Source organism: Pleurodeles waltl, chromosome 4_2 (assembly GCF_031143425.1).
Source record: "Pleurodeles waltl isolate 20211129_DDA chromosome 4_2, aPleWal1.hap1.20221129, whole genome shotgun sequence".
NCBI classification, from domain to species: domain Eukaryota; kingdom Metazoa; phylum Chordata; class Amphibia; order Caudata; family Salamandridae; genus Pleurodeles; species Pleurodeles waltl.
In genome coordinates, this window is record NC_090443.1 from 567,288,913 (window position 1) to 567,302,609 (window position 13,697).

The window sequence follows — 13,697 nt, forward strand, 5'->3', positions numbered from 1 at the left end:
TTTTTGGGAGTTTGCACACTTCACGTGCATGCATTACTTACTTGCAGAACCTCCCTGTAAAGTTCCCAGGACACACACAGGTATAGCTGTTAATTCCATCAACGCAGGTAGCCCCGTTGGGGCACTGGTGGCCTAGGCAGTTGTCAACGTCCCGCTCACAATGGACACCTGTGTAGCCACGGTCGCACCTGCACACGTAGGCGTTAATTCTGTCCGAGCAGTTGCCATGGACACAAGGATTGGAAAGGCATTCATCCAGGTTGGTTTCGCAGTGTGTTCCACCCCATCCTTTAGGGCAAGTGCACCGGTACGCGCTGTACAGATCTTCGCAGGCCCCTCCGTGGAGACAGGGGTCAGGCGCACAGCCATCAGTCTGCAAGCAGCCTGTAGTGACAGGGCTTGGGGACATTTTGAGGAACTGCTCATCTTGAGGTTTTTTCATGTGGAGGGCGGAATTTTCAATGTAAGGAAGATAAATTCCGCTCAGCTCTATCGTGCTGAGGCAGCCCGCGAGACAGCCGGTCAGCCCAGCCGCGTCGCCGGAGTCTTTGTCACCCAGATAAATGTCTGTATCCTCTCTTAAAAAGTTCAGATTTCCGGTGCTGACAGAGCTGGTGACAATGTCCTTTTGCCCATCTATCATCATGCGCCACCTTGATGACTGCGACAAGGGATCTGTCATGAAGAGTGTGACTCGGTGCCATCTCCCGTCGTTCACGCGCTGGAGACTAGAAATGCTCAGGACGTAGATGCTGTTGCCGCTCTGGAGCTGCAGCAATAGATTTGAGTTCCGAATTCCGATAGTGATAAATTCAGGCTCTTTCTCAGCATGCAGTAGAACCACTTCAGTGTCTCGCGTCCGAAACCCAAAGGTGACATTGGTGAGGTCCCGAGTTATTTTCCCATTGCTTCTGTACGATATTATGCTGTTTTTGCCATTAAAAGCTGCATGAGTGATACCTGTGGAAGAACAAATATAGCATATCAGAAATGTTTTTGAAAACTATTTTTGTGCATACCTGGTTTAAAATATTTGAAAGCAACGTAGTAAGTATCCAGCAATTATGTTGAATGGGATTGAGAGGAGCCTGTGCTTAAAATCAGGCAACATTGATATTGTGGCACACACAATACAGTAGGCCCTGTCACGGAGTGCTATACAACATTATATCGTGTTCTGTTATCTGCACTTGATTTTCTAATCAGACCGACACTGCATAGCACGTGCTGAGTATCAAACAATGGTGGAAATACCTGTATATCATGCTAACGAAATAATGGGCCATCACAAACGACTACTTTATAGATGCAACGTTTCCAGCATGGGGTTTCACCAGACGTTCCAACCGCTCAGTAATTGTTTAGAATAGTAACATGTGTGATGCATCTAAAGTCATTGGACTCATTAGCCATTACCATCACAGAAAAGAAAGGGTACACATTCAATAAAGATAATTCAGTGGGAAAAGTTTAAATAATAAAAAAACAATTACTTATTCATAGTTAAAAAAATAATTATTTACCACAGTCACTTAATAGACTTAATACAACACACTATAATTTAAAAGACAACAAATAGAGCTACTCTAAAATCACATACAAATAAGAACATCACAAACAAGTAGGAACAATGTATCAATTTGTGTCCTACCTGATTAATGAGTTTTAAATGTCATCCTGCATAAATATCGACACCAGAATAACGACTTTGACAATATTATGATGAGAAGTATGTTTAGGTAATTATTAATTTACTATTCTTAACAACACATCTATATATCGTGATGATATATATCTCTTCAGGATACTTAAATGTAAAGTACAATTACCTGCATATGATTTCTGTCCCGATATTGTTGCAGTTAATAATCTGGATACTTTATCAAGAGCCGATTTGATCTCCTCCTCCATCCTGGCCAGAGTATTGCCAGCCAAATTAAGAGCAGTATCCGCCATGGCTAGTACTCTAAAGGCACTGAAAAGTTGTTGCATGACCTCTGTCTTTCAGGCAGCCGCATATCCAACTTTTTGTTTTTCACGAACAAACTCCCAAAGTGCTAATTTCTTTCTGAAAAAAATAAATCAATCCCTCCCCCCTCCTTCGGTACCATGGGAGTATTCTCCCAGAGTGTGGGGCCATTATTTTTTTTCTCTCCATTAAAGCAATATTACTTTGTCATAACTGAGTGAAATCCCTGGAAAGCACTTATTCATTCTCACTCATACTGACTCACTCGTTCTCACTCACCCACAATCTTTCTCATAATTATTTCATTCTCCCACACTGTCACTCACTCTTTTATTCTCCTGCACTGTCAATCACTCTTACTCACTGTCATTGAACCAATATTACTTTAAATGTCATAACTAAGTGATTACTCTGGACAACACATTCATTCTCACTCACTCTGGCTCACTCATACTCCTTCACAACAATCATTCTAATTTATTCTTTCATTCTCCCGCACTGTCACTCACTCTTTTATTCTCCCGCACTGTCACTCACTCTTACTCCCTTCCACTTTACACATAAAAGTAAATCATTTACATTTCTTCACTTTTCACATCACCACTTAAATATGGCTTAGGAAATTGTTGCTATTAATTCAAGTAGAAACTGCCATTCCAAAGATATGAAATTAACTATTTATTAATCTATTTATTTTTGTCTAATTAACATTGAGAAAATGAGCACAATTGTTTGATACACTTTAGTGAAACCAGTTGGTTAAATTATGCTGAATTTAAAAAACATAAGCACCCATACTACATAATTAGATTGACTATGTAATGTGAGAGAGTGGTGGTATTTTTGCACAGTGGAACTGCTTTTTTTATGCACTCCACACTATGGAATATATAGATGCAAAATTCCAAGACATTCTGTCATCTAGGCAAACTTTCAATTTGAAGAATTCCAGCCTAACAAAACTTAATTTTGGAGAAAGGCCACGACAAACTACATGGCAGAGGAGAGCTGTACAGGGGTAAAGCAAGGAAATAGGTAATTTATATGAGGGGTAGCTGTTTCTAAGAGCAAACCAGTACAGTTACTGCATCCTGATGTAGTGTTCCTTAAAGAGGTATGTCTTCAGCTCTTTCCTAAATTGAAGCATGGCTGGGGCAGTCCTGATAAATGTGTGGATGTCATTCCACATTCTGGAAATATTGATGGAGGTCTGTTGCCTTACTTTTTTCTTCTCTGCACTCCTTTTGTCTGTAGTCTGATAAGATCCTGGTTTTGAGATTTCTGAGAGCCACTTGGGAGTTTGAGCTTGTCAACCAGAAAGGTAGGATGACAGTCATGATGGATCTGTAGATACCACATTACAGAAAATAGAAAAGAGCCACAATTGAGATCGGCTGTGAGAGACTAAACTGCCAGCTTTCTAGTAGTTTCTACTACAAAAGAGAATCTCAGTGATTTGAAGTGCTTATTATTGATTCATATGGCTACTCGGGTGGGTTGAATTCACAGAGTTTCACTCCATGGAATTCTGCAGAGTTACAGGAAAACTCTGGGAAATTCTGCAGAATTCCATTAATAGGTGAAAATCGGCACTTTGCACTGCTTACACTTTTTTTTAGCACCAGGCTTCAGTGCTTCAAAATAAGCGTGGACAGCACTATGCTGATGCTAGAGTTGATTTAGCTGCTACTGCTCAAGTAGATTTTCTACTTGAGCTTTCTCACCATGAACGGTCGCAACCACCCCCGGCCGTTCACAGTGAGAAAATCTCATCGGGCACCCTCCAAGCACCCAAAACATCAAGCTAGGATATGCATATTCTCTCTCACTCTTGCCTACTTACAATTGGTGAGCCATGCTTGAGAAAAAACTCCATCACACGATTGTTGGCAGTATTTGGTTTGAATGCAGAGTGGCCAAAAATCTACCAACTTCATGGAGCAGAATTTATCACCCACCCCTAATGGCTACTACCAGAGTTCTTTAAAATTTGCCAATATTGAAAAGGTTCTTTGCCAGTTGTCAACATCTGAAGATCCTCTACACTTTAAGTTTTGCAAAATCATCCCTTGTGCTCGCATTATCAATCTGTATATCAGGATCATTGTACGTGGATATAAGGCCCATGACCTTTATCAACTGCACAAAATTTACCATGTGAAGACTGATCTTGTCTAAGACTTCACTTTGGTCCCAGATGAGGGTACATGCTAGACAGTGACTTTTGCATACCATTATTGCCAACATATATCACTATCCATGGGCCCAATCCTTCAGATTTCTCAGTGTATTCAATAAATTATCATAAAAAATATCATAAACAGTTGTGGTTCGTATTGGACAGGTTAATGATATTTCTCAACTAGAAACTATGATAACAATAAAAAGTAGTAGAAAGGGAAGGGTTCGGATTCCTTTTCTTTTTTTCTACACTGACACACCCAAAGACAACAAAAAAATACAAAAAAACATAAGTGTATTATTTTATTGTACACGTAGCATTTGATTTTGAGGCCATGAAGAATACAACAACGCAATTACAACTTTTCTCTTCAATGTGGCACTCATCTTTTTTAATTAAAACCATCCACTCTTCTCTTTAGTATTTTTTCTCCTTATTTTGGTCCCGAAACTCAACATATTTTTGTGTCTAACATATTTTTGGTAATTGTATGAGCAATTTTATACTACAGGTCTTGGAAAGCCCAGTGTGTCTTTTTAATCTTTCCATTGATTAGCAAAGTGTAAAATTCATCATGAGTACAGCCTTTTCAATTGTTTTCATAATATAAACACATTTGATTGAAAATACTTTGTTTCCATTTAGACAGTTTTGGGTAACTTTCATTTTGCTTGGGTTTATAGATTCCATGCATGTACCAAAGCCTAAACTGACAGATTGCCCCTCAGTTATTGTACAAATGCAGGAAATAATTTCACAAAGTCAGGGATGTCAATGGTGTTAGCAGAAGTTAGGCAACTGGGCTGCTTAACTGTTCCATTCTGATAGACTGTCTTGCTTAATTGAAAGGCCCTGAGTCATGGAATCAGGCTCTCCAGACATTTATATTCACAAGTGAAGTTAAGCGGTTTAGAAAATCTATGACACTTGTGGATGTTCTACAACCATAGTTTTAATGACAGGGTTAGTATTTAAATGTCACTTATCATTGACAAACTGACCTCTGCCCTACTCTGCGTTACTAACTTAACTGTCTGACCATAAACGGGAATAATTTCTGGGCTAGCTTGAATATAAACAAACCACAATAATTGCCCCTAAGAATGAGGTATTCTCTCAGTGATAGGGAACTTCTGCAGCTTGTTAAATTATATGAACACTCATATTCTGTTCCAAACTTTGTTAAAGTCCAAGCCCCGTTCAACATCTCTATCTCGGATATTACTGATAACAGACCACCTCGTACTTTTCCTTTACCTAAGATGATGAAATAGAATAGTTTTATTCAAGTAGCCATTGAACCTTAAGTTAATCCCTTTTCTAAAACATCTGCTCCTCTCTGAGTTGTGTGCTTTACAAGTTTGTGAGAGCCGGAACCCAATATTCATCTGAACCCTAATAATTGATTTAACCAAAAATTGACTATTTATTCGGATCCAGAACGCTTGTCTGCTCCAGCAGTTAAAGACAGCACTCCTCATCATGAAATCAACAGAAGAGTTAAACAGTAAAAAAATACAGGGGCATATTTATACTCAGTTTGCGCCGAATTTGCGTCGTTTTTTTCGACGCAAATTAGACGCAAAACTAACTCCATATTTATACTTTGGCGTTAGACGCGTCTAGCGCCAAAGTTCATGGAGTTAGCGTCATTTTTTTGCGTGAACACCTTCCTTGCGTTAATGATATGCAAGGTAGGCGTTCCCGTCTTAAAAAATGACTCCGATGCATATGCGTCGTATTTATACTCCCGGGCAAAAATGACACCCGGGAGTGGGCGGGACCAAAAAACCTGCATTTGCGCCCGATTTTAGCGCCTGGGTCAGGGCAGGCGTTAAGGGACCTGTGGGCTCAGAATGAGCCCAGAGGTGCCCTCCCCTGCCCCCAGGGACACCCCCTGCCACCCTTGCCCACCCCAGGAGGACACCCAAGGATGGAGGGACCCACCCCAGGGACATTAAGGTAAGTTCAGGTAAGTATTATTTTTTTAAAAAAATTGTGGCATAGGGGGGCCTGATTTGTGCCCCCCTACATGCCACTATGCCCAATGGCCATGCCCAGGGGACAGAAGTCCCCTGGGCATGGCCATTGGGCAAGAGGGCATGACTCCTGTCTTTGCTAAGACAGGAGTCATTTCAATGGGGGATGGGCGTCGTAAAAAAATGGCGCAAATCGGGTTAAGGCGATTTTTTTGCCTCAGCCTGACTTGCACCATTTCTGGACGCCCATACGCCATTTTCCCCCTACGCCGGCGCTGCCTGGTGTACGTCGTTTTTTTTAACGCACACCAGACAGTGCCGGCGGCTAACGCCGGCTAACGTCATTCAATAAATACGGCGCCCGCATGGTGCTTCAGAATGGCGTTAGCCGGCGCAATTTTTTTGCCGCAAAACTGCGTTAGCGCAGTTTTGCGTCAAAAAGTATAAATATGGGCCACAGAGTGCATAAAGGACTGGGTTCTAGATCAGAAAAAGGGCAAAATGATGTTATTAAAGCAACAAAATCATCCTAAACTATCAGAGTACAGGAAAATAATGCATCATAAATTCACCATTTTCAAAAAAAAAAAAAAAAATACCACAATCAAAAAGTACTGATAGCATAACAGAGCATGTCAAAATAGCAAAGTATCCCAAAGGAGTTGTGAGAGAGTGCATGGGGCAATAAGGCAAACCGTAAAATGAGAAAGGCAAATTGCACAGGAAGGCCAAAAATCTAGAGGAGCCACAGCACTAGCATAAATACGAGTAATAGCCACCGCCTTAACTACTGGAGCACAGAAGGTTATATAGTCAAACACACTATTATATTAACAGAGCCTGCAAATTCAGCATAGCATGATCATAGTGAAGGTCACATTTGGGAAATCAGAAACAACATAATAGTTAGGACTTAAGAAATTCATTAAACACTAACCCATTTCTTTAGGTAAGAGACATCTTTCATTACTTCCTCAGCAACTGCACTCGGAGATTGTACAAAACAAATTAAACATTTCTTGAACAATGGTTTAAAGTACTTGGACACATCCTCCAGAACTTTCAGCGGAAGTCCTTAAAAATTATACTTTGGGAAGCCTCATTCACAATCCTATCAGACACAATATTAACCACACTATATTATCCACATCATGCGCTCAGTTCTCCCTGGAAGAATAGGAGTGTGGTTTTGTGACTGGACACTGATTTGGAGAGGGAATATGCAAGAGCAGGTTGGATAGAATATGGAAACAGCATCCATTTAACACATTAATGGTGTACAACACATAAATATGGCCTCTCTCTTTCACAGCGATTAGTCGCATCCCTGTGAGCTCCCGTCTTTGTTCAGGATTATCCTGCAGTATCTTGATGCCCGCCTGGCCCGTCACATCTCCAGATGCCTCCCACTAATGAAATAGGGGGTGTGGATGCCCCTGTCCCCGCATGGTGGTCGAGAGAGTACAGAAACAACACAGCGAACTGCCGCAGCGTGGAGGGCCTATCGGGCCCGGCGTGGAGGAGTGGCCTCATCTGAGTTGGGGTGCCCTCGTGGGGCTGTGTGGGCAGCTTTGGAGGACACGATGGGTGACCCTGATGGGGGCTTGATGGAGGCAGCACCAACTGAGATTGATGTCCTAAGGCATGGAGGGGCTTCCCTGTCGACAAGTTGCAGGAGCGAGTAGCGAGGGGTGGCCTCAGCGACATGGGCTAGCGAGCACCCGCTGAGCCGGAGGAAACGGAGTGGCCCTCCTTCTTTGCAGAGCACCCTGGGGCTCCACGTTATGACCTGTGGTGAAGTAGAACGGGCTTGATTCGGTGCCTGGGGGTGAGGAGGCATCTCCTTGCGGGCACTGGGCTGTGTGGAGTACCCGAGTGATGGCCCGGGGTCCCAGGGCCCTGGGTGATGAGCCGGCATGACGGCGTGATGGTGCGGGGTGTGCTGCCCAATACCCAGTGGGGATCCTTGGAGCACGGCTGGGGGGGGTCACCCATGGTCCCCATGCTTACTTGGTGATGCTGGGGATCCTAAATGGCAGCCCAGTGGTAGTCATTGTTGTACTGCGCTGTTCTCCATTGCACCAGGTGACCCCATTAACTGCAGATGGAGAGCCGATGCTGTGGTCTACTCTACACATCCTAGAGGGATCCTGAGACCTGTGAATTGGAGCGTTCACACTGGACTCTGGCCACGCTGAGTGGACACCCTAAACTCTAGGCGCTTGCTGTGTGAGAGGGACAAGATGGTGAAGGACAAGGGCCAGAAGCTGATGCAAACTACACGCAGGCAATACCACCCCCAGTGGTGGACATGATGCCTTCAGGAGTTGGCCCCCCCCAGCGGCACCGGGGGTTGGGGAGGGGGAAGACGAGTCTTCCGTCCCTGCCATGACTGACCTTATGGTGGTAATACAGGGCTCCAAGGCTGAGATGGTACATAAAATTGATGTGGTGGCCATTGAGGTCAATCTACTTCCTGGGGATCTGCACAATGTGTCGGAGGGTCTGGCGCAGACAGAAAAAAACTTGGAGGCTCTGCAGCTCTACGGTGTTGGATCTGTAAAAGCTGACAGCATGCCTGGACGACAGGGTGGAGGATGCTGAATGTCGGTCCTGCCAGAACAACCTTCGCTTTTTGGGGTTCCCTGAAAACGCAGACGGTCCCTACATGGTATTATTTCTAGAAGAATGGATAACAACATCGCTCAAGCCCAAGAAATTGTCGAATTTCTTCACCATTAAAAGAGCCCATAGGGCCGGGGCCCCTCCTAAAGCAATCATTGCTCATCTTTTCAATTTTCGTAGCAAAGACGCGATCCTCCACTGGGTGAGGCCCAGCGATCCTCATGATTTTTCAGGGGAGGCTGATATCTATCTTCCCAGACTACACCCGGTGGGTTCAGGACCAACGTAAATTCTTTCTAGCTGTTAAACAATTAATGCGTGCTATAAACCTGAAAAATAGGCTGTTGTTTTCTGCCAAGCTATGTGTCAAGCATGAAGGGATGGTATGTTTCTTCTATAGCTCCTCAGAGGTGTGCAAATGCCTAGACTTGCTGCCTCAGCTGTAGGACCAAGACCAGCCCCGGCGGGTCAGGGATTCTGCCTCAGCCTTGGGGCGGCGGCCCTGCCCAGGCCATCAACAGTCTCGGGGGAGGGGGCGGTGGTGGCTGCTCCTCTAGTATGATTAGAGTGTGCCCAGATGGTACTTTGCAGGAGTCCAGGGATTGGGGTAGCCCGGGTGACTCATCCCAGCAATTCTCTAATGCTCCTGGATCATCCTATGTTTTGGTGGAGACTGATTATGGTTACTGATTTAATTTGACATATATTTCCAATGCAGGCTCTGGCTTGGCAGATAGACTGATGTCCCTGAGGGAGGGCAAATCCTGAACGCTTGCTTTTTTCTATCAAACTGACATGTGGGGAGCTCACCTCCCAAAAATATTCATGCTATCACTTCATCCTGAATTTGCTTTGAGTGGGATCGTGGGGCACGTCTAATGGGACTGTTGTAAATGATGCTATTGTCTATGTTTGCCTCTCCTTTTCCCTATCATATGTCCCTTGAGAGATGGGAGTTTCCATCTATAAGCATGGAGATAACAGAGTGGGAGCTTGAGCGCGACTGCGTCCCACCCCCCAGGATCCTCTAGCTTCGCAACTAAGGTTGACATTATTGGTTATGTATAGTTGTATTTGTGGTTTTTGTTGATTCTATGTATTCACAGTAATGGGGTGGCTCCTCTGGGTTCGCTACTGGCCTCGGGGTAGGTGGGTGTACTTTGCAGGGCTGCCCAGTGGGTGGGGGGATTTGGGTATTATAGTTTAGGATGCGGGAATTGGTTCTGGGATACATGTTCATATTCTGTGCATCCGTAGGTGTCACATTCCTCAACACTCAGCTAATTTTTCTGTCACTCGTGGGGAAATGAGGGGAATGTTAGCAGGGAATGAGAGATGTACACTTACCTTTTCACCACAACATAGACCCCCATACTCAATTTATAACATGGAATGTCCATGGTATCGCTCAGTGGGAGAAGCGTAGACAGATTTATGCCTATTTAAAACATTATAGATCTTCCATAGCCTTTTTGCAGAGACACATATTTGGGGAGAATGCATCCGGTCCCTTAATAGAAGATGGAAGGGACAACTGTATGCCATGTCCCCTTCGAGCTTTGCCAGGGGGGTATTGATATGGGTGGCCCCGTGTGTTCCTTTGTACATCAGAATCACATCATAGATCCCAAGGGCCGCTTTGTGATTGTGCACGGTTTGCTTAATGGTCACGAAATCGGTTTAGTTAATGTGTATGCCCCCAATCTGGATTGCACCACCTTTTTTATGTCTGTAGCAAAGGCAGCCACTCCCTTTCTCAATGCTGAGGTGATATTGGGGGGTTGAAATAGTGTCCTTAATGGAGATCTGGTCTGCCCACCACTCAGACCTCACACTAAACCACATATTGTTGACCTCTGTTCCTTGTTGAGGGAAATGGGACTCTCATGTGTGAAGAGTCTGCAACCCTGTCAAGCTACAGTTCTCCTGTTATACTGCCACAGCAGGCACTTACAGCCGTCTGGATTACTTTTTTACTTTAGAGAGTTTAACCCCTGCAGTAGATAACATAGTGTATCTTCCAAGGTTCCTACCAGACCATTCTCTGTTCCTTTTGATCTTGGGGCAGACCGCAGGCATCCACTTATACCGCTGTGACGCATGCATGCAGAAGCCCTTGCCGACCCCCAGTTTGAACAGACAATTGAGCAGTCCGTAGTCCTTTACTTTCAGGAAAACTGAGGTACCTCAGGTAATAGAACCACAGATTGGGATGCGATGAAATCCATCCTTCGTGGTGTATGTCTTAAGATGTTTTATGGGGATCGGCAACAATTGGAGAAGGATATACAAACCCCAGGGAAAAACTTGCGGAGGATTGAACAGGAACTCCCGGCCAGACCTGATTACCTGGGGGAATGGAATAAAATCTGCAAGCTGGTACTAGATGGATGGGGCCGTTTGGAAAAACATCTTTACACTGTCCATCGCCAGCCTCTTCACGCTGAAGGCGATAAGACCAGGGCGATGTTGTTTAGGTTGGTAAGGCAAAAAAATTCTCAAAATCCTTCCCTTTCCATAACTGGCACCAATGGTCAAACAATCTACTTCCAAGGAGCTATCAATGATGTGTTTCGCTCACACATTAGTGCCTGTTATGCCCCTACACCATCTATACATATAAGGGACACTGATGAATACCTGGCACGGGTGACTTTCCCAGTGCTGACACCGGAGGCCCATGAGAATCTTGACCGCACTATTACTAAGTAGGAGTTAGTTACAGTAATCTGTTCGATTGAAAAATCGAACACTCCTGGTAATGATGGCTTCCCAGCGGAATTGTATCGTAGCATTGCCAATATTTTGGAGGATAAACTCCTTGAAGTCTTTGGGGAATCCTTGAATCATGGTCGGTTCCTCCCACAATGCACAAGGTGCTTATAATTATGGTTCCTAAACGGAACAGGAACCCCACTGTACTATCGGCATATTGACCAATATCGCCACTGAACATTGACGTTAAAGTGCAGAATGGCACTTTGGCCCTCCGCCTTTTACCTTGTCTCCTCCCTGGTGCACCCGGACCAATCCGGGTTTATTCCGAAACGCAGTACTTTACATAATTTACGGTGGCTAGCCCATGTCTATCATTCCATACAATCTCATCTGAGGAAATGGCCTTAGCCTTTGTAGATATAGCACAGGCCTTAAATTCTTTGCATTGGCAATATTTATGGCAGGTGTTGTATAGACTTGGGTTTGGGACAGCCTATATACGAGTCCAGATCCTCTACATGGAGCCATGTACTCGGGTGAAAACATGGGACAACTGTCTTGTCAATTTGTACTCTTGATAGGGGGACGAGGCAGGGATGCCCCCCATCACTGTTACTCTTCACGCTGGCTGTGGAGCTATTAGAGGCACATCTTCGCCAAGTATTATACCCATGGGGCATCCCAACTGGTGGGAACATACATGTAGGTCCCTATATGCAGATAACACCTTGGTATATTTGCGCAACCCGTCAGTGTCCGACCTCATGCTGCTGCTGCAGTATTTTGAGAGAATCTCAGCTCTGAGAGTTCACCCCTCCAAGTCTAAATTATTCCCTTTGGGCTCACTGATGGGCCGGGCCCTCAAGACCATCCCACAGTTGGCAATACCATTAGGAGACCATGGATGTGCGATATTTGGGAATCCGGCTGGCACCCACAGCACAATCTTTTAATGAACTTAATATAGGGAGAGTAAAGGTGGATCTCCAGGCCTCTGTAAAATGCCAGCAGGGACTGCCTATGTCGCTCATGGAAAGAATTGCTATAGCGAAAATGTTCATACTTCCTCGTATTACAAGGATCGTTCTATATGATCCCTAGAGAGACAGTATTATTGACGATTTGCTATGGGTACATATGTGTTCTACCTTGCAGCGCATATGGGAGAATGGGGGGTTGGAGGTCCTGAATATTGAATTGTACTACATGGCGGCTCACCTGCAACATGCAATATATTGGCTCTCACCAGATGCTTCCTGTGAGAAACAACCACTGGAAGGCTCCTGCGAGATGGAAGAGCTGCCATCCCTCATAATGAGGGGAACCAGATTACCTCTGAACACCCTATATGTGGTTCGACAAGTAGCTTGTATTTGGGAGAACGCAGTCACCAGGGTAGTTCATCACACACCCTATGCCCCTGTTATGCCTCTGTGGTCCCTACCACCATTTTGCAAAATTGCAGAATCTATGTCGGTTCACCACTGGAGGGAGGGAGGTTGCACCACCCTAGAGGATCTTTACCCGAAGGGACGTTTTATTTCAATGGCGGAGGCGTGTGACACCTTTTGTTGAATGGCCAGGTCGATTCTTACAGTACTGTAAAATCTCAGCGATGGACAGGGAGATATGGCCATCATTTCCAGATGCCCCCCACCGTCTGCTACACTCTCCACACTCCTACCAATGGCAGGGGAGCGGCGCCTGGTATCCCAGACATATCGAGCACTAATGAATTATCTACCCCACTGTGAGTTCAGCTCTGATGGGAGTAGGTGGTCCCGGAACCGCTATCCGAGGGGGACTGGGTAAATATTTTTACCAGAGTGAGACTGGCCAGTTGCAACGCCTGATTCAAGTTAATGCAATATACTCTTTTTACATCAAACTTACCTCACTCCACTGAAATTACATGCAATCTATAATACGCGACTGGATGCCTACCCTTGGTGTGGAACTCCTGGGACCAATTTCCTACATATGGTATGGGACTGTGAGAAATTGCTCCCTTATTGGGAGCAGATTTTGGAGGACATTAATAGAACCTCAATGTGGCACATTCAGTTAATTATAAGCCAAGCTATATTGGGTCTCATACCTAACTCGGCCAAGAGAACACTTAGTAGAAAATGTATCTTCCTCTATCTTACATTAGCGAAACGTCACTTAGCTCTTTGTTGGCTCTTTCCAGAGCCCCGTAACCATACAGCATGGCTTAGAGATA

General features: G+C 44.6%; 1 protein-coding gene across 1 annotated transcript in view; it reads right to left on the reverse strand.

Moving 5' to 3' along the window:
• Window positions 1-13,697, reverse strand: part of CRB1 (crumbs cell polarity complex component 1) — an 829,565-nt gene that overhangs the window by 125,044 nt on the left and 690,824 nt on the right. The window contains exon 9 of the mRNA XM_069232126.1: window positions 42-960. Coding sequence (XP_069088227.1) covers window positions 42-960 — 919 coding nt within the window. The remainder of the gene's footprint in view (window positions 1-41; window positions 961-13,697) is intronic.